The following is a 22,096-nucleotide window of genomic DNA, read 5'->3' on the forward strand; positions in this document are numbered from 1 at the left end:
TGGTGCCTACTTACATCTATTTTATAGAATCTATTTTGATGTCTATGCCACTTCTCCATTAGTGCAGATAATCAAGGGATGACTGAGTTCTGATTCAGTTACCAAGGGCCAGGAACAATTCACCTCCTACTTAAGCAAACCGAAGGGATTAATATTTTATGGAGCTTGGCAATTTTGTAGCCCAGCGTGACTGTATGCGTTCCCCATAAAACCTTATGTAATGGCCATTAGGTAATATATTTCCAATTAAATTTCAAAATAAATAGCCTAAATAAGATTCTTGCTTGTTTTGTTCAGGGTGGAAAGTTGCTTTTCACAAATACTATCAAAGGGACTTGAACAAAACCTTTTCAGTCCTCAGCTTGTTTTCTAAATCTCTCCAAGAGAGGGAACAGGGCAGGACAATTACTGTTTTTGAAAGATTTTCAGCCCTGTTATAAAAGAACCATCTAGTGGTCATCCAGATGACATTAAATCCACCTACCTTCTTTTTTTCCCCCATCAACCTGATCCCAAACATGAAAATCTATCCTTTATTTAAAAGTTCTTTCTAGAATCTTGCACCTGGGAAATATTTCAAGGAGCAGAGTGGAAGCCTGCCCTACATACACCTCTGAAGTGCTTGGGCTGAGAAAATCATTGGGGTGTGTGGATTAATACCAGAGCTTTTTTTTTAATAGTATTTAACCTCTTACTATGTGCCAGGCGCTGTACTAAGAACTGGGGTAGATACAAGATAATCAGGTTGGACACAGTCCATCTCCCACATGAGGCTCATAGTCTTAATCTCCATTTTAAAGATGAGGAAACTGAGGCACTTGCTCACGACCACACAGCAGACAAGTGGCGGAGCCGGAATTAGAACTCAGGTCTTCTGACTTCCCAGGGCTGTGCTCTCTCTGCTAGGCCACTCTCCTTCTCTGAGCTAGCACAAACTCAGGGGAACATACAGTGTGTGATTAAAGACAAGGAAATCCCTAGAGGCTATTGGGACCGTCACAGTGCGTCAGTGCTGGCAGAGGCCATCATCTGCTTATTTCAGCAGACAAAATTGGTTTGTCCAGAACTTTATTTTGAGAGGAAAAAAATAATCCTATAATTAAGTCCAGAAATACCTGGCTCCCCGTGGACTGACTAGAGAACATAGTTTTCTGTCACGGCTGGTGCTCGAGATGCTATTCAGTCTGCCATGAGGCGGCCCATAGAGAATGCTGGACTTCCTAAAAGAATCATCAATCATATTTATTGAGCACTTACTGTGTGCAGAACACTGTACTAAGCGCTTTTACTAAGCGTAAAAGAATCACCCCAAGAGCAGGGGTGTTCATCCGAACCTTGCTGCAAGGTCAGCTCTTTCAGATAGATGCATTTTTTGCTCCGTACAGTGGGATGTGTGATGTTCAATTGGTACCTTTGAGCATGTGAAATTGAAGTGTTTTAACTTTTTAGAATGTTCCACACTACACAAATCTTTCAGTGACTCACTTTTCCAAATTGTAAATCTGTATGTGTTTGCCTCCTTTCTCTCAGGAACAGGGTGAAGATGAATGAGTCAGTTAAAAGCACTTGGGGCTCTTTGAAAGGAAAATCCTGTTTAAGTAGATCCTAATAGGTTTTGCCAGGTGAGAAAGCATCGCTCTAGAGGTAAGTGAGGTATTTTGGGAGATATACACATGTCCTCTAAGTTACTCTTCGGACTCCTGAGAAGAGCAGCTATTTAAAGGTAGTAACCCATCTGTTCTCTGAGAACTTAATGTACCGTTTAAGAGGAAGCTTAATGCAAGGCTCAGCTATGAGGCTGAGCCATAAGCTGAATACTTGAAAGGGACAAACTTTATATTTTCCTCCCCTGTAGTAAATGCAGTATTTACTCTCTCCCTTTCCTATCTTCCTGCCTTCCCCTAACACCCTTTCCACTTTAAGCATTGCTGAAAGCTCCTTGAGGGCAGAAATCATGTCTACCAAGTATACTGTGCTCTCCCAAGCATTTAGTAATAATAATAATAGTAATAATCGTGGTATTTGTTAAGCATTTACTACATACCAAGCATCGTTCTAAGCACTGGGGTAGATACAAGCTAAGCAGGTTGGACACAGTCCCTGTCCCACCTCTTCCTGGTTAAGTGATATAACTGCCGCTGGCTAAAAGTCTATGCAACGTAGGAATACATATATCTTTATAGTCCCTTCTAGACTGTGAGCCCACTGTTGGGTAGGGACCGTCTCTATATGTGGCCAACTTGTACTTCCCAAGCGCTTAGTACAGTGCTCTGCACACAGTAAGTGCTCAATAAATACGATTGATTGATATTTTTAAATCCATCACCTCTTTGTAAAATGAAATTCAATCCTAACCCTAAACAGTTTTCCTAACTGATATTTAAAGGCACTGTAAAATGCTCAAATACTTAAACAGATTTTCTAGTTATTCACTGAAATACCACATCCATCAACTCCCATCTGATGTCACGTAGCCCATATTAGAACACACATTCTGAGCGAAGCAGTTTGGGAGTGTAACTGTATTACTTTATCTATATTTCTGACCTTAAGGTCTTTATTTCTCCCGAGCAAATAGAACAAGTTGGAAATTTAAAAAAGGCATATTGGCATAATGAAATTAAGCAAAAACTAACATTTCCCTCTCAGAACAGGAAGCAGATTGGGCTGAAGGAAGGAGGAAATTGCACTGAGGGTTGCTGTTTTTTCAGCTTTTATTTTCACAGATTTCAAATAGTTTCACAGAGACAAACTTTCATTTTAGCACTAGTCATATTATCTTAAGGCACTGCAACAAGTTTTTGGGTCCCTTGCAGGGCTGGGAGGGTCTTTACCTAGTTCAGCCTGTCTCAGGGTGATGGATGTCTGTCCTTTTTAAAAGATTTCCCAGGACGGAGAACTCAGGGATTGGCATAGTGTGCCATCTCTCACTGATGCCTTCTCTAAATTTGTGAAAATCTGTTTCCAGGTTCGAGTTCAGTTGATAGGCCATCACAAACCTGAGTGTATGACACAATGAAATTCATTTTCACATGAACTTGCGCTTAACAAATACCATTATTATTATTTGAACTTAGCTCTTATTTGAAGGGTACACACTTTTCTGCTTGCCAGTTTTTTAAAGCTGATAATAAATTCTTCACAGATCACAGTGGTTATGGAACCATTCAGGATACGTACTCTCCATTACATTTACAAAATATATATGCCAACGTTTTTCTTTGTCATTTATTTTTTTTTTAAATCTTTAAAAATAGCCAGGAAATTACTTTGGTGTTAATTTCTTACAATATTACAAAAAAGTTATAGAATTAAATTTCAAAACTTTTTATAATGAATTCATCTGGAAAGCAACAACTGCCATTTAATGTCTTTTTTTTTTTTAATAAAAAAATAAAATGAGTTTAGGGCTTCACAGTAAAAAAGGCCCTAAATTGTTCAAGTGCCATTAACAAGTTACATAAAAATAGAAGACACAGACTTCTTTAAAACTTTAATCTTTTGATTAAGCAGCAAGCATATCACTCTTCCAGGCCAAACACTGCTTAAACAAAAATTAAAAAAAAAAAACAAAAACCCAAAAAACAAAAAAAACAAAGAGGTGCCATCTATTTACTTAATATGTAAAGCACACAATAAAAAGACATTTCACTATATACATATGTTATAGAACTACCAAATTTAAGATTTCCCCACTGTGCGCTAACATCCTCAAGTACAGCACCTTGGCCCAAGTTTGGGACACAACAGCATTTTAACTGAATGAGACAATGTACGGAACAGCTTGATAGAAGCTGCAGTTGACCAACTTATACACGCCACATACCGTATACTGAAGTTCTACTGACGCTAGACGAGACAAAAAGTTTGCGAAGGTACAGAAAGCACATTTGTGAGACTTGATCTCAAAATACTTCTTTACAATGCAGAAGACGGATTCTCTTGTCCACAACCAACTGGCTGGAGTAGCTATTCTGAAGTCAAAATTGCACAAAACAGAATTCTTGTTGACGATAAGACTTTGGAGGGCAGTTAGATGCGGTAAGTGCTCAACAAATACCATTGACTGATTAATTACTACATTCCAGGGTTAGGGAACCATTGTGCCAAGTTCCACTAATGAAAAAGAGGTTCTCCTTAGAAAACATTTACGGTTAGGGAAATACGGCTTATCAGAATATTCTTCAGGTCCACAGAGAGGGCGGCAGCCCACTTCTGGAATTAGAACTCTGATCAAGATCATTTATTCTTAGGTTCTTCAATGTCTTGGACCAAAATGGCTCATCTTTCAGTTCATTAACAAAAATATGAAATGAAGTGGGAGATGTAGACTATTGCCTTTTAAAAAAATAAATAGTTTTGAAAGTAAAATGATTCGGGAACACACTTTATTAAGACTTAATATTGGAAGAGTAAACCTTCAGTTTCTAGAATAGCAATTCAGAAAACCACTCTCCTTTTCCAAGTTTCAATTTCACTACCGACTTAATATATCATAAATGTGATTGGTATGCTATTGGAACACTGCTTCTTGAAAAGTCTGTGGTCAGCAAAGTGCAACTTTAAAATGGGTTTGCAGCTTAATTTAGAAATCCACACAACTGGTGCACAAATCCATGTATTTGATAAAGCATGGCTAAACTCCCAATTTCTCTCTCTCTCCTGGAGAACTTGATAATTAAATGTACTTCACTCCCAAAGCTCAAGAGTAATGGGTCAGTTGTAAGGTACACACACAAATGCATCTAGATAAGCAGAGAGTGACTTACAAAACACTATCTCTGATAATAGAACAGAGCCATACAAAAATTAGAAAGGGAATAATTAGTTCAGAGGGCCTTGCCTCAGACAAACTAATATGAACAATGGCTACAATAGTCACCACCAGCTCTTGACAGATTAAAAAAAACCCAAAAACCAAAAAACAACCCCAAACCTCTTCCTGGTTAAGTGATATAAACTGCCGCTGGCTACAGTCTATGCGACATGGAAATCTGAAGAGAAAAAACTCAAATCCAAAGCTTATAAACTATTTTCAAGGGAATTAACTAAACTTTAACAAATTACAGTCTTATATCAGACATAATGTTGGTTATCTCAATCCTGACATTAAACTATTTGTTCCCTCATAATGGTAGAGGAAGAACTAGTGACATTCACCTGCAGGTAATTAAACCTTGCACTGGACTCAACTCCATATATTACGTGGCTAAGAAATTTAGAAAATTCTACGTAATTTCATATATTTGCTTTGCAAATACCAGAATTACAGTGTTTTGAAGGAGTATATAATCTAAAAAAACTGTACAAAGGCAATATCTTTCACAAAAGAAAGGGGGGAAAAAAAGCTGAATTCTTTAAAAAGTGCAAAAAGTAATACTAGCTGGGCTAATATGTGCCAAAATCTGAAATGCAGGTTGTTTCTTTTTTGCATTCCAACATAGGAAAACACTTTAAAAAAATGTAAAGAGCTCAAACAAAGCAGAAACTCCTCTATAATTTAAAAATCTACCGAGGAGTTACCTCTAACAATCGACATATGCCTAAACTGAGTGGCTTGAATATAAAGGAGGTTAGAATACAAAGAACTTCAGTAAAATAAATATAGTAAAAATCAATTAAACCACCCTTTCTGAAATCATTTCCTTCAACATATATGTAAAAAAAAGGGCTAACTGAGGGCTTTCTGTTGGATAGACCATTTTAGACTGCTGCACAGAAAAATCATCTGGGTGTTCGCCCGTGTTCCAGCGTAACAGATTCTGGCTTGTGGTCTCACTAGAAAACGATTTCCGCTTTAATAACTACGGAGGATTGCTCTTTTCTCCCGCCTTGCGCCAGCATCGAGCGAGCCAAGGGGTAAAATGCTGTGTTTGGAAAGAAGTGAAATCCTGTCCCGCTCCCCTCCTTTAGTGCAGAGAGGACTGGGATTCTGTCTGAATGCCGATCAGCGACGGGGGCTGTTGGCTGCCAACTGTAGACAACACCGGTCTGGGGTTTAGGCGAGGGGGCATCGGATTAGCAGGACGAATCAGAGGCGGGGGAGGCTGATTCAAAGTCGGCCGGGGCTGGATGAATCGAGCCTGTTGCTGGAGCGGCGGGGGCTGGCGGTGGAGCGCGGGGGCAGCAGGAAGCGTCGGCCGGAGCAGCGGGGGAGGCTGGTTCAGGGGGGCCACGGGGGCCGCTGGCGTTGGGGTGGAGGCTGGGGCTGGAGGCGACGAGCCTAGACACCGTGCGGCCTGGGGGGTCGGGGCCTAGGGAAAGAAGACAAAAACGGCCTTGTGAAATGGGCCGGGCCTGGCGGGGCCAAGTACAGTACAGTCTGGATTGCCACAGAAAAACAAAACCAAAACAAAAACACCTGCTATTACTGGAAGCACAAATTTTCAAAGAAACAAAAATTTCCTTAAAAAAAAACACCAAAACAAAACAAAAAGCAATGAGGCTACCGGGCAAGCATCTCTACCAGTGGAAATGAAAAAAAAAGGGACTATCTACGGGCGAACAATACACCCTCCGTTCTTCTAGGATCAGCTCTTTGCATGTCACTCTGACTTGAAAGTCACGAGAAATGCACCACTGAGTACGTGTATTGTCAACCTTTCATTGCTCGTTGGCTGGTCCCCTGCCAAATTAACCTTATGGTTCACTGCATGAAATGCTAGTCCTGAACTCAAATTAGCTCAGATCTCAGACACCAACACACCTCCTCTTCTTCATCAGTGCTCTTTCCTGATGGCACATTAGAAGCACTTTTTGTCTCCTCCCCTAAAGTAGAAGCATCACCATTAGAAGCCTGGGTTCCTTGTTCTGCTTCCCATTCCTGCAATACCTCCTCTAAGTTAAACCGACGCCTGTAGTTTACAAAGAAGTTCTTCACTTGGCCAACAGTCTTGTTGCCAATTACATCTGCAATAGCTTGAAAATCTTTACCATATTTGCGGACACCTGGAAGGCAAAGTAAATAATACACCTGTGAAGGAGCAAGCAATAAGGAGAGTTGCGTGTACTATACATCATGCACGCACACAAGATACCGGCATTGACAAATTCCACATCAGTTTCTTAGCAGGTGCTGAAATTTTGGGGGCACAGGACAAACCCTCTTGCATAAGTTATTTCATCAAATCACTCAATGCCTCCTCTTGAACATCCAAAAACTTACCACACTACACACCTATTTTTAGCTAAGCCTTCAGCCCTTAATACAGTCAGTCAATTATTTTCTATGCACATGGAATTCTTTCTTCCCTCCTTGATTTTTCACTCACTTCCTGCAAGTTCCCCTTTTGATACTGTTATACCAAGTGCTTCACCATAGAGGTTTTCTCCAGGCAAGCGTGTTGATTTTTGTTTTTAATACTATTTTGGAACATAAATCTTTGCTTTGTACCAACTGTTGGGGTGCCAGAACCAGAAGATATAATTTCAGAAATCAAATGTAAAAATAAATTTAAAAACCTTCTCTACTGTTCACAGATAACACTGTCATCAGGAGAACCAGAAAAGGTGAGAGCCAATTTAAAGGACTCCCTATGAGTGCAAAAATAGGATATCAAGATAAAGAGTGCTAAATGATGTATCACTGCCCCCATGAAATAATGTCAAATGCATTAATGTGTCCATAGGATAAAAAAAAAACCTGACCAAAACAACGTAAAAATGAAAAAACAATCCTAAAAACCTCAACTGAGTACTTGATCAAAGAACAACGTAAATGTGATCCAAACAAGATTTTTAATTTAGATGTATGTACATATATAGCTATTCAATTTCAAAGTGATTCCTTTTCCATCCTATTCAACAGAGACACCTTGTTTTAACCTACTAAAGACCTATGTTCACTCAATGCCAGAGAACCAAAGCTACTGAAATGGGCATTTAATCTTTCCAACCAAGTCAGTGAAAGTATTTCAGAGGTTTTAGAAGGGGGAATTTATGAACCAAGGTCAGTTTTGCACAAAAATTGCAAAACCAGAGCACTAAGGTACTCTGGAAATAAAACTCAACAGAACAATTGAAAAAAGAGTGCTGAATGAGGAGCTTTATAGTGTAGAGCCTAAACTTAGACAAGCAAATAGGTATGTACTATCAATCAATCAATAGTATTTATTGAGCATTTACTGTAGGCAGAGCAGTGTACTAAGCACTTAGGAGAATACAACAGAGTTGGCAGACATGTTCCCTACCTACAAGGAGCTTATACTTTAGAGTATAGTAGTGGCAATTCTTATGGGAATCCTACTTGTCTTTACATAAATTTTAATAAGCCAGAGAATTGATAAAATAATCCCAGCTAGTTTCTAAATATTATTGAAGCAAACCAATTAATTTTATTTCCAGAAAACACAATTTCCCTAATAATGGAAATACTAAGAAACACATACCAACTCATTCTAGAAAATAAGCATGAGGAAAGATGTTTTCCAATTAAAAAATATTAACATAGTTCTGTAACTTGCTAAGTACCTTCTTGGGCTCCCAGAAATACCAACAACTAACAGAAAAAATGTTGGTGCTTAAGTCATCATTCAGTAACACTTGTGAACCCAATATAACCAAAAACATTCTGCACATGGGCATCAAATATATACAGAATACATTAAATCTCATATGAGAGAATTACAATAGATCTCATAAATGGTAGAAATAGCACAAATTTTTAGTTCCCCAAGGGCATAATATCTCTGGCTTCTTAAAGTACCATACGCTTTCTGGTTTGATTCCCCTTCTTTATGACCTCGTTTTGATTTGGACAGCTCTTCCCAATTTTTAATATGTAGTTTGCACGGTTGGGAATTACATAGGATTACATGCAAGCCTCTGAGAGAGGAAGGAAGACTGTGTTATAGCATTTACTAAAATGTTGCTAATCATTTGTGAGAAATTTGGATTAGATTATTTCCATATTGTTTGCAGTGCTGGCATAATAAATGCAAATAATCTTATAATTGTCCTAAATGTTATTGGATGTTTTACAATTATAATAGCTCTTCGCTAGTGTCTCTTTTAATTATTGTCGTTGTTGTAACTGAGAAGCAGCATGGCCTAGGGGAAAGAGCACAGGCCTAGGAGTTAGAGGACCAATCCAGGCTTGGCCATTTGTCTACTGTGTGACCTTGGGCAAGTCATAACTTCTCTGTTCCTCAGTTACCTCATCTGTAGAATGGGGACTAAGACTGTGAGCCCAATATGGGGCATGGACTGTGTCCAAATCTCCTTAACTTGTATCTATCTCAGTGCTTTGTACAGAGCGGGACACCAAGTAAGTGCTTAACAAATACCATTAAAAAAAAATATCAATAGGCAGGCAGTTTGTAGTGGGGCTATTTGGTAATAAATATCTCAGCTGTGTACATGATCTGGAAGTGCATTAGCAGTTATTACCGTGTACGTGAACTGTGCATGCAAGTTCTTAAAGACTAAATCCTTGTTGTATAGAAAGCTATTTACCGAGCAGAAAATACTGATTTCCCAGGGGAGTACAAGTTACTTATATTTGTTCAGTCTCAGATTCAGCAGTAATTGGAAAAGGTTTCGATGCTTAGGAACACGAATACAAATAAAACAACTGCAGAAAATATATTTCAAATATTATGGATTGGCAAGACCCCCAAATCCTAAATCTCAGATTTGTCTGAAAATCTCAAGAAACAAGTTTATCTTATGCCACTAGGCCGTGAAACTCTGGAGCTTTCAATTTTGTTTTAAAACTCTTAGCTGCTTTGTTTGGCTGTTAAGGTCGAGATGGCGTTTAGGTAATCCGCACTGTAGTTCTCCCCCACAGAAAATGCTTTTCAACCACGAACCGATTTTACAGCGTCCAAATTACTTAATGAAGATTCAAGCATGACCATTCATAGGGCAGAAGGTGTTCTAATGAGAGATAAAAGGACAGGCTTGTGTTATATGTATGTACACTACCTCCAGCTAGTACTCAAACAGCTTTAACACCAGGAATTTCTAACCAGATATCATCATGAAGAATTAAGTGCATTTCACCAGGCTGGAAATTCATTTTAGAAATTGAGTCTTGCAACACTCAGTTGGTGAAGCTTGGTCATGGCCTCAAGTGCCAAGGTAAATTCAAGCAATAGCAGGACATGACAGCTGTGCCTATGTGAGCTGCCCAGTGGCTCCAAAGAGATCCAGTGAAAAAACAAGGAAGAGGAGAGGCAAATGCATGGTGCAGAATGGTGTGTTTAAGGGGTTCAAAAAAGAGGGGTAGCAGAGTTATCTAGTGTTCTTAAAGACTTTAAGTTTTTTTTTAATTCAGGAACTACCATTCAAAAACAAAACCTCTCAAATTTTTCATTCAGCTCTCCTGGAGAGCTCTACAATCTGACGGGAATGTACTCTTCCCAAGAGCTTGGTACAGTGCTCTGCATACAGTAAGCGCTCAATAAATACTGAACGAATCAATGACATGAATAAAATTATCAGTGCTGGCTGCCACAACTTTTACTAACAGGTCTTAAGAAACTTCATCCTCTTCCCCTCATCTGTCCCTTCATATCGGCCCTAGTTGTCATCGTCTTGGATACACCTGCAACCTCTCAGAAAAAAAATGAAACAGAGGAGCAGAGGTGAACTGAAATGCAATCTTCGTGACCACCTAGAAAAGGAGCCTGGTAATGAGCTAGCCACATTTTGAGAGCAGACAGGCCAATTTAATGCCGGGGCAAAACTGCAAACAGCTTTGCTTTGTTGCTGTAGATCCTTCCAACTAGTGCACCCCAAGAATATCCCAACAGATTGCTGCCATCAACCCAGTACTTTTTAAGTTCAGTCCCCACAAGACACACCGAATGGACTAGCTGGATTACCCCTGGGGCCAGCACCTGCAATTGGGAAGGACTTTTAATACCAGCACCTTCTTGACAACAGCCAAGTCTCTCTGAATTGGCAGATTATGCTCATAGAGATTACACAGACTCTCTCTTTGGGTATGATCATATAACCTATATTTGTTTGGTAGAGATTTCAAGGAGAAAAGTACTCTGGTACAACCAAATCTAAAAGTTAGGGCAAGGCAGTGGAAGTCTGATTTAACCAGGAACTCTTACTCCCCTGAAACACTAGACTTCCTTCCCTTAAGACTTTCCCATGAAGTCATTCTGTCCACAGTCCCTCTCTGGTCCCTTCCAGGCCAAGGTAATATTCATAATTTCTTTCCAGTCTGAAAGCCAGAGAGGGTCTTGTTTTTTCAAGACTTAAAACTTGTTTCAAGAAGTCTGCACTCCTGTCACTTACCTCACACTCATCAGCAGGTATTACTTAACTTCTATGCCCTGGTTTGTCTACAAAATGGGGATTAAAATATCTGTTTTCTCTCCTTAGATTGTGAGCCCTGTGTAGGATTAGGACTAGATCTCATCTCATAACCTTGTACATACTTCAGTGCTTAATATACCATTTGGCACATAGTAAGCACTTAAGCATTCATTCATTCAATCGTATTTATTGAGCGCTTATTATGTGCAGAGCACTGTACTAAGCGCTTGGGAAGTACAAATTGGCAACATATAGAGATGGTCCCTACCCAACAGCGGGCTCAACTAATATCACCTACTGGCTGGACTACTATAACAGTCTATTTATTGGTCTCATGTCCAGTCAACCTTACAGTTGTACAAATTATCTTTTAAATTACTTCCCCCTGTTTCAACAACCTCCTAAAATCACATCCTCCAGAAGGCAATTTCTAATTAATCTCAGCTTCATGGTTATACCATTCCATCAGCCCTTTTAGCCTCCTATGAATATCTTTGTCCATTTATTCATGTTTCATTCATAGTTTTCCTCTCACCCATAACACAAACTTGCCAACATAGTCATTCATTTCATTCAATCAGATTTATAGAGCACTGTGTGCAGAGCACTGTACTAACTGCTTGGGAAGTACAAGTTGGCAACTTATAGAGACGGTCCCTACCCAACAGCGGGCTCACAGTCTAGAAGGAGGAGACAGACAACGAAATATTCAGTCATATTTATTGAGTGCTTACTGTGTGCAGAACACTGTTCTAAGTGTTTGGGAGAGTACAACAATAAAAAGACACATTCCCTGTCTACAGCATCTATTATTTCCGGCATTAGGTTGTATACTCCAAGAGTAGTCTCTCTAGATGTTCCCCAAGCTCCCAGGACAGTCCGCACACCGTAGCTGTCCAAAGATGTGATACTTTTGATTATTCAATGCTGCAACTCTTTCTAATTTAGGGAACTGCTGGCACATAGGCTTTTTTTTTTAGACTACTGTCTTTCCTTAACTTTTAAAGGCAGATGCACTAATTTAGAAGTATGTTTCTCAGGAAGGAAAATATATATATATTGGACAAGAAACTATAGGCATATTTGTCCAATCGGTTTCTCCATTTTAAACTAAAAAAAATCATATATATTGTACAATATATATATAAGCAGAACTGTTTTTGTGAATCAGTCCCTTAGAACCCCTTCATCCCCTGACTTGTAACACACCATCCATTCGGCACCCACTCTCATATGCACAGAGACACTTATTCACTACTACTTCCTTGTTGGGAAGCCACCTGGCAGCAGCAACAACAGGACAGAAACTCCAGTGGTTGCTCTGACTGGTTCCATCATGGCCCAGGACTTTACAACACAGGTGGTCTCACTTCCAAGCTGAAATTTATAGTGGGGAGGATGAAGGTTTGCATTTTTTTCCCATTCCTGCAACTCTTGTCCCCTTCTTACTGGGCTCCCAGGGGAGGTGTTTAATTGATTAATTGTGGTATTTGTGAAGTGCTTCGTATATGTCAAGCACTGCAGCACTGAGGTAGACACAAAATAATCAGATCAGATACAGTCTTCATCTCAGGGTCTATCACAGAGGAATGGTCAAAGTGGTAGCGGCGGTAAAAGTTTTAATTTTTCTTCTTATTTGTTCCCGACTCGGGCGATCCTCTTCTTGCTGGGCTTCCCAGAATTTTTACTCCAACAAGCCCAGCCAGAAGCAAGTCGGAATACAAAGAGGAGCTGCTATACCTAGGTCTCCTTCCTTGCCTGGCTGCCCTGAGGTATGTGCTTCCTCTTCAGAGACAGAACATCAAACCCTATCTGCAGGAAGCATATACCCAAATGCCTGTGGAAAGCAGGCCACCTGAGGCCTGAGAACAGACAAAGAAAGAGAAAGGGAGCTTATTAATGGTGAACTAAAGGGTCTGCTAACCTGAAAAATAAGTTTTATGCAAAACTTCAAAGGAACGGCATATTCTTTGTTGAGAACTCTCCAAATATGGGGACTATCCCTGGTTAATAGAGCTGTATGAGATGAGTTGCCGGATAACAGTTCTTAGTGTAGGTGTGTGTGTTTATAGTCACACATCTTAGTTGGTCTTAATATAACTACTTATGGTGGGGGGGGGGGCTCTAAACAAATAAGTTAGAGAAGGAATAAGTGATTGCATGTATAATTTTAGAAAAATGAAAGCACAGGATCCTTCTACATATTATTTACCAAAATGAACAAAAATATCCAAATAAGTATTTGATACTTAAACCTTGTTATACCTTGCCTACTGACCTATTCCTGGTAATGGAAAGCCATGTGGCCTATGGGAAGCAGCAAAAGAGGTTTTAGTCCCAGCTCTGCCACTTGCCTACTGTGTGACTCTGGCAATCAACCAATCAGTTGTATTTATTGAGCGCTTACTGTGTGCAGAGCACTGTACTAAGCGCTTGGGAAGTACAAGTTGGCAACATATAGAGACAGTCCCTACCCAACAGTGGGCTCACAGTCTAGAAGGGGGACTGTACCTGTTTCTTCATCTGTACAATAGGAATAAAATGGCTGCTGTTCTTCGCTTTTAGGCTATAAGCCTCAAATGGGATACTGTGTCTGACCTGATTATTTTTTTATCAACTAAACATAGTAAGCATTTAATAAATACCACCATTATCAATGCCTTATTTGAAACTGTACTGCATTCTTGGAACACTTTGTAAGGTAGAGCCTTGTTATATAAGCCACTGAGTTAGGTTCTTGATCTCAGATTTTTCATAATTTAAAAATATACAGAATTAAGAGCTATTCCTAAAAAATTGTAAAAAATATCAATTTCCATATCTGTTTGTATGCCTCTTTTCTAGTGTTTTGTGTTTGTGAGTCCTGAGTGGTTTGGTGCCTCCAAAATGTAAGATCATTGTGGGCAGGGAATGTGTCTATTGTACTCTCCCAAGCAATTATTCCAGTGCTCTGCATACAATAAGCACCCAATAAATATGACTATGTGTGTATCCATGTGGAATTCAGTCTTACTTTCATAATAGCCACTTGTCTGTTTCTTGTTTTGATTTTGCACCTTTAAATCTGAGAAGGAAGCAGGACATGTTGCCATCTTCCCTTGTCCCCCTGATTTTACGGCTATTATCTACCCATTCTTCTCTGCTGTTCTGCCCAGCAGGACCAAAATCACAATGAATTGAGAATTTTGCTCACCAGAGAAAGCAAAACCTTTTTTACTTGATCTCAGAATCTGCTTTCCTTGGAAGGGCTAAGGACAAACACCAACTGTGCTTTGTTGAAAGAATCCCCACATTTTTCAAGAAGTGCATATGTGGGAATATAAGTAAAATCATGCTGTGAAAATTTACCTTCCATTATGTATGAAGGTACAGACCCAATCTGATAATTGTTTGAAGACACTTTTGAACTAGGTTAGGAAGAAACAGAATCTGCTCATCTACTTAATTCATTTTAATTGTTGGTTAAATATTTATGTAACGGGTACTCATAACATCATGAATTTACTGCCACATTGTTGTGATTTGTCCCATATCAAGAAGACCATCATATACTGTCCATGAGGAGAATCTGAGTTGGGTACATGCACTGAAGCCCCAGATTATTATCTCAATGGGTCAGATCTTGAGACCAAAGATCCCAATGAAAGTGTGTGCTTAATGGAAGGACTGACTGCCTACCTTATTATAGTTTTTCTCTGATCCCAATGAAAGTGTGTGCTTAATGGAAGGACTGACTGCCTACCTTATTATAGTTTTTCTCTGATAGCACAAATGTAGTAAGTTTCATTGGGTCACTGTGACAGTAATGTAACAATATTATCAAAATGAGCTTTTCAAGATCAACAGGTAGGTTTAGAGCTATAGAACAGGATTAGATTTGCTGTTAGTCTTTGTATTAGACTTAAATTGTGCATTGAATCAAGTTAAGCCAAAGACGACTAAATAAGAAGTCACCAAACGAGGGCATGTTGCCCCTACTTTCTGTGTTTTATGGAGCTTAGTTCTTGTTAAAAAAAAAAAAACCCAAAAAAACCTATAACATAAATGCAACTTCATAGGAGTTAAACCCAACCTTGTCATTCACTTGTGCTTGTACAAAACAAAGCATTTGAAAGGGTTGCATGGCCTGGCAGAAATCCAGGAAGAGGAAGGATTCTCATGCCTCCACTCCTCCCAAACCTCCAAAGCTACCTATCTCTCTTAGAATTAAACAGAAACTCCTTAACACTGGTTTTTAGGCATTCCATCAGCCTTCTTCCACTACACTCCACCTCACAACCTTCAATTCTCCCAAATTAATCTTCCCTCTGTACCTCCCTCACTCAATTTTCACACCTCTGTACCCTTGTTCATGATCTCCCCTCTACCTAGAACTCCTCCTTAAATCCACCAGATCTTAGCTTTTCCCATCTTCAAATCTCCCCCAAAATCCTACCTTTTCCCAAAAGGCATTTTACCTTTCCATCTCACATCCTTCTCCAATATAACTTACATACATGAACATCTATTTATGCATACCCTCCCCCTCGGCACTTATGGATATATGCAGAATAGGTTGTATGGACAATTTATTCTGTTTACATATTTGTAAACAGATTTATATCTGTCTCCCCAATACAGTGTAAGCTTCTAATGGGCAGGGAACATCTCATGTTTCTGCTGTATTTTTCCCAAGTACTTATTTCAGTGCATTGCCTGCAGTGGGCACTCAGTATATGCCTTTACTACTACTTAGCCCTTACAGTTATCTATTTTAAGTTAATTTACTACTTATCCTTCCATACCTTTGCTATCAACAAAGAGAAGCAGCATGGACTAGTGGAAAGAACACAGGCTTGGGAGTCAATGGACCTTGGTTCTAATTCTGGTTCTGCCAATTGCTTGCTGTGTAACCTTGGGCAAGTCAATTTCTCTCTGCCTCAGTTTCCACAACTTTAAAATAGAGATTTAATCCTACTCCATCCTACCTACAGTATGAACACAACATGGGATAGGAACTGTGTCCAAACTCATAAAACTTTTATTTGAAACACAGTAAGCACTTAAATACCATAAAAAAAACACACACAAAACTAGTTTTTGTGAATTACTTGTGCCTCCATCACAATCCTCCATTTGCTTGTACAATCCTCAAGGGTAGGGGCCTTGTAGTTTACTCAGTTTTACTTTTCCAACGGCTTAGTATAATGTTCTGCACATAGTAGGTGCTCAATGATTAATTATTACCAATTATGGTTTATCTAAAAGAAAAAAGTTTGGGCAGGGGTGGAACCTGAATGAAATGGTTTACATGTATGTACTGCTATAATCAAGAGTATTTTAGTGCTCTGTAATAATAATAATTATAATAATGATAATAATCAGTGTTTTCTTAGTGCTTACTATTAGCCAAGCTCTATTCTAAGCACTGCAGTGGATAAAAGATAATCACTAAGCACTTGGGAGAATACAACAGAATTAATAACAATAATTAACACCCATCCTCAAGGAGCTTACAACTGGCCCAGTGAACGTTCTCAATTTGTTCCACAAAAAAAGTGTTAGATGAAACTAAATGAGGACTAGTTTTCCTTAAGAAATAATGGGACATAGATTAACACATCCTCAAGATCAAAAAAACTGATCAAGACATTGAAAATATATTAGAAAGTGCTAAAAACCCCCACAATAGTTATATAATGTACCAATAACAAAAGATTTTAAATTAGATATTTGTGAACACATGCAAATAGAGTACTTAATTTATGACCTTGAATCCTATTCTGCAAAAAGGCACACTATCAGAAGAAATCTGCCATTACCTAGGCTAGATTTGTTGTCATTATTTAATGTTCTATTAAAATATGCTCACATTCCTCTACTGAAGTCTGCCAAAACATTTCAAAGCAAGGGGAAGGGCAGTACTGCCCTTATGTACGTATGAAAGCAAAAACAAACTTGAGGTTATTTCAAATTGAGGGCAGGGAATGCATCTTATTTTGTTATACTGTACTCTCCCAAGCACTCAGTACACTGCTCTGCACATAGTAAGCGCTCAATAAATACAACTGACTGACTGAATTGAACACTTTAAGTACAGGAAGCTTGACCAACCTACAGCAAGCAGAGGAGAAAAGGTGGGTTGAGTCCAGAAGAACAAAGATAAAATTTTAGGAAGAAAAATTTAAAAAGAACAAAATAGAAGGAGGATAAATACTATGACTTTCCAATCTGGGAAAAGCATGAGTAAATCTATTGGTTCTTTGAAAGAATCAGTTTTCTTTCTGCTGTCTTCTGGGCTCTTCCTCTTTTGTTTATCCTACATACAAGCACAGGAATTATCTTTCTAAAACACTGACTGGATCACATCACACTTCTCTTTAGAACCCTCTAATCATTCCCTATTGTCTCTCACATAAAATAAGACCATGGCCTAATGGACAGAGCACAAGCCTGGAAGTCAACAGGACCTGGGTTCTAATCCTACCTGCACCACGTGTCTGCTGTGTGACCTGAGACAAGTCACGTAACTTCTTTGTGCTACCTGATAATAATAATAATAATGGCATTTATTAAGTGCTTACTATGTGCAAAGCACTGTTCTAAGCGCTGATCTGATCTGTAAAATGAGGATTAAGACTGAGAGCCCCATGTGGGACAGGGACTGTGACCAACCTGATAAGCTTGTATCTACCCCAGTGAGTAGTACAGGACCAGGCACATAGTAAGCACTTAACAAATGCCATTTTAAAAAAATAAAAGCTTCATGGCTCTCCATCACCCAACAATAATTATGGTATTTACAAAGCACTTCCTATGTGTCAGGCACTGTAGTAAGCACTGGGATGGATATGAGCAAATCGGGTTGGACACAGCCCCTGTTCCAACGTAGGGCTCACAGTCTCAACCCACATTTTACAGATGAGGTAACAAGCACAGAGAAGTGAAGTGACTTGCCTAAGGTCACACAGCAGACAAGTGGCAGAGCTGGGATTAGAACCCATGACCTTCTGACTCACAGACCTGTGCATTATCCATTTTTGCCCTCTATTTTTCTTTAGTCCAGCCGTCTCTATCTACCCTTTGACCTTATCTCCTGACCACCTCCTGCTTCCAACCCATAATTCATGTCACTCTTCCCAACTGGTGAGATGGATAGGGAAAAACATTCCGAAGTAAGGCCTTCCCTACTTCAAAGCCTTTTAAAAAATCCACCTCATCCACAAAACCTTCTCTAATTTCATGCTCTGAAACTCCAGCCATTGTACCTCTACGGCCCACTATAGCACATAAGTAGCAAAGATTCAGATTTCCTTAGGCTTCTTTTCACTTACATATGGATCTGCTAACCATAAAAGTCATCTCAAGGCCTGTCTTCCTCAGAATGTAAATTTCTTTACTTGTCTTTAGTCCCATTTGCTGAAATTCCCACAATAGGTGCTTAATAAATATTATTGATGGTTGATGATATAATCGACTAACTAAATCGGGGTTATCCATTAGAAATTGGTAAATTGATAGGTAAATCCAACTGATAGGTAAATTGCCAGGGACAGTGAAGGTGGTACCTGAACCCAACAAGGAATGGTAGTACCTTAGCTCCTGGGAAGTCCTTCCCAAAACTGTTAACTCCACATATCTTTACTTGCCCTACATCTTCAAAGTCAGGCATCATCTTGGTACACTCTGCCTCTTTCCCCTTCCCCATTTTGATCCCATCATTCATTCAATCATTTGAGCACCCATCATCCATGACCACTATCATAAGACTATTCTCTAAAATGTTTACACAATAATTTCCAATGCTAGGTAGATATGATACAGCTTTCAGAATGTTACAAAGTAATTCTGTTTATTTATATTGATGCTACTGATGCCTGTTTACTTGTTTTAATGTCTGTCTTCCCCCCTTCTAGACTGTGAGCCCTTTGTGGGCAGGGACTGCTTATGTTGCTCAATTGTACTTTCCAAGCACTTAGTACAGTGCTCTGCACAAGCAAGCGCTCAATAAATATGATTGAATGAATGAATATCTACAGGGCTTTACCATCAGAGACTAATATTGTATCCATTTTCAAGGTCCACTTCTTGCTAGGTAAACTGCACATTAGAATAATTAATAAATTATCTGGGTAAAATGCAGAAAAGTTGCCAGAGTTTTTAGGCTAAAACTACACCTTGCATTTAAGACTCTCAAACTGCTTTGTAGACAATTAATCGTTAATTTGAAAAACTTGCTCAAATATACGTTAGTTAACATTTATTTTGCACCTAATATGCATTCCTGTTTATAAAAATGGAGAAACTGCTATACTGAAGAGTAAAGAAGCTAACAACATGTAATTTTGTTTTCTCTTTAACTGTTCAAAGTACTTGTAATAAGAATGACCACGTTTTAGTGATGAGGAAGCTAAGGCTCAGAATGTCTTAAGTGTCATTTCAAATACTCTCTTTAGAGCTAATGGGGTGCTACATAGTAGTAGGAGGTACTGAAATCCCAAAAGACAAAATAGAATCCTAAGTAACCACATGTGTACGTATAAAAAGTATTCTCAATCCATTACTAGATTTCACTTTTCATGCTGTCAAATATTTTAATTATCCATGATAACAACTGTTTATCTTTAATATACCTTGTACTGCAAGAAGCTGTTCCTCTGTGGTCCAACGTGCATTAATTTTCTGATTTGACTATGAAATAAAGATAAGTTTCTTAATGTAGATGCAAATAAAAAACATTTTAAAAGTGCTTATTTTGTATTTTTCCACCTATTTCACAGTAGTTTGTTTAACTTACTTTGGGGATACCAACTTAAGTAATCGAATTTCTTCCACACGCAAAGATTTCTCATTTTGAACTTAAAGGGAACTGTATCAACTTAGATTCTTAACCAGCGCTTACATCTAAGTCCCTGGTAGATATTACAGCAAAAAGGAATTCTTAAATTAGATATTCCAATTTCCGGGATTACAATGCTCCCTATTCATACTTTAGTTAGTTTCGGCCCATTTTAAAATGTTCCAGGTTTCATTGGATGCTGTCCAATTTTATACATCTTGAAATCAACACTGAGTCGTTTCTCTAGTCTGTTTTAACTTTCCTTTATATAGCAAGTATGAAAGTCAATGTAGTCCCACACATTAGCAAGGAACCACTTGTCTACAGCCTCAAAGAAGTCAGGTCAATTATAAGGGAAATTAGTGGAAATTTAAAATAAAAATTACAAGCCACAGAACTGAATTAAAATTGCTGTTAAATTATCTCAGTGTAAGAAGGATTGGTGAAAATTTTCAGGCCAATAAACATTTTCACAAGGAAATTTTCTAAAGTTTCTTAGGGTACTCTGTACTTTATATAAAAACTCATTTACTTTTAATAATAACAATATAAATCTAAGTATGACCATAGATTGGGAATTGCCTTATTTCTCAGATTTTACATAATTTTAAGAGTGAATTTAGTGCTAGTAAGATTACTAAAACTAAATCTACGCTTCTTCCTTAAATTGATTCACTTGCAATAAATCCTTACATAAGGTATGACGACTCACTGTTTAAGTAGTAACATTTTTTTAGAGAAATAACAAATCAATCCTCCTGGAAACATTTAAAGAATTTTAGAAACAATTTGACTGAATTAAATACTGTATGTTTTAGAGCTGCACACTAAGAAATTTGAGATATGTGAATCCAGAACAGGGTAACTAAAACTTTAATTCGATGGTATGATTGACATCAACGTTTGTTTGAATTTTATCCAAAACTTAAAAGAGAATCAAAAAGTTAATGCTATCTGGTAAGGCAATTTTTCATATCATTCCTTTAAAACAAGATATTTCAGACACTAATGCCACCTCTTCACCACAAGATGTTTTCAATCTGACTAATATTTCTAATGTGTCACAGTAACATTAACCATCAGATGTTTCTAGAACATCTTGGGAATTAAATATTGGAATGTTTTTCTATTTCACTATTTTATCTCCATGGAAACAATAAAAAACCCCTTTCCTATAATGACAATCTTTGAATTATCCCATGTAGTCTAATTATTAGATAATTTATGGCAAATATTTCAGAAGCATCGATTTTCCCCCTGCCCACCAGTATTGTGCTTGCCACTCTCCATCCAATGCAACTGTGATTTTAACAAAAAAAAATCTCGAAGAAAAGAAAGGTTGTCCATCATTGCTCTCCAGCACAAGGCAACAGAAAGATTGGATTTTCTTTAACATATAGACCATGATTGAGGCTGGCTCTCCAGCAAAGCTTAGACAAAATATATTCAGCTGCTGCTAGCTTTTCAAAATTTATGACGCTCCGTGGCCTAGTAGAAAGAGCACAAGCCTGGAAATCAGATTAATCCCAGCTCTGCCACTTGCCTGCTGTATGACCTTGGACAAAAATCACTTTAACTTCTTCATGCCTCAGTTTCTTAATCTGTAAAATGAGGATTAAATTCCTGTTTTCCCTCCTATTTAGACTTTGTCCCATGTGGAACAGGGACTGTGTCCAACCTGATTATCTTGCATCTACCCCAGCTTGGAACATGGTAAAAGCCTAACATATACACCTGTTTCAGAGTCTCACCAATTTTCAAACTATCTCAATTAAGCTTCTGTTGAAATTCAACAAAGTGTCCAAGCAATTTGTGAGTGTGGTAAAAGGGACCCATCCCTTCTCAAACTGATTTTGGGGAATCCAAAAGTCAAGGAACCCAGAACAAGTATCTAGGACAAATTGTGAATTGACTAAATTTCAAGTCAGGTGGTGAACAAATGCAATTTTTTTGAAAACAGGTGAGATTCAGGGCAGGATGTCCCATGGCCACACCTCTCACTTC

General features: G+C 38.5%; 1 protein-coding gene across 5 annotated transcripts in view; it reads right to left on the reverse strand.

Moving 5' to 3' along the window:
- Nucleotides 1-3,480: 3,480 nt before the first annotated feature.
- Nucleotides 3,481-22,096, reverse strand: part of RCOR3 (REST corepressor 3) — a 41,108-nt gene continuing 22,492 nt past the window's right edge. For 4 of the 5 annotated variants that reach the window (XM_038760770.1, XM_038760769.1, XM_038760771.1 and 1 more), the window contains 3 exons: nucleotides 19,887-19,944; nucleotides 6,707-6,948; nucleotides 3,481-6,254 (listed from right to left, as the gene is read on the reverse strand). In XM_038760770.1, coding sequence (XP_038616698.1) covers nucleotides 5,910-6,254; nucleotides 6,707-6,948; nucleotides 19,887-19,944 — 645 coding nt within the window. In that variant the 3' untranslated portion in view covers nucleotides 3,481-5,909. The remainder of the gene's footprint in view (nucleotides 6,255-6,706; nucleotides 6,949-19,886; nucleotides 19,945-22,096) is intronic. The other variant, XM_038760774.1, reaches the window with a different exon arrangement.

The sequence above is a fragment of the Tachyglossus aculeatus genome, chromosome 19 (assembly GCF_015852505.1).
Source record: "Tachyglossus aculeatus isolate mTacAcu1 chromosome 19, mTacAcu1.pri, whole genome shotgun sequence".
Taxonomy (NCBI): domain Eukaryota; kingdom Metazoa; phylum Chordata; class Mammalia; order Monotremata; family Tachyglossidae; genus Tachyglossus; species Tachyglossus aculeatus.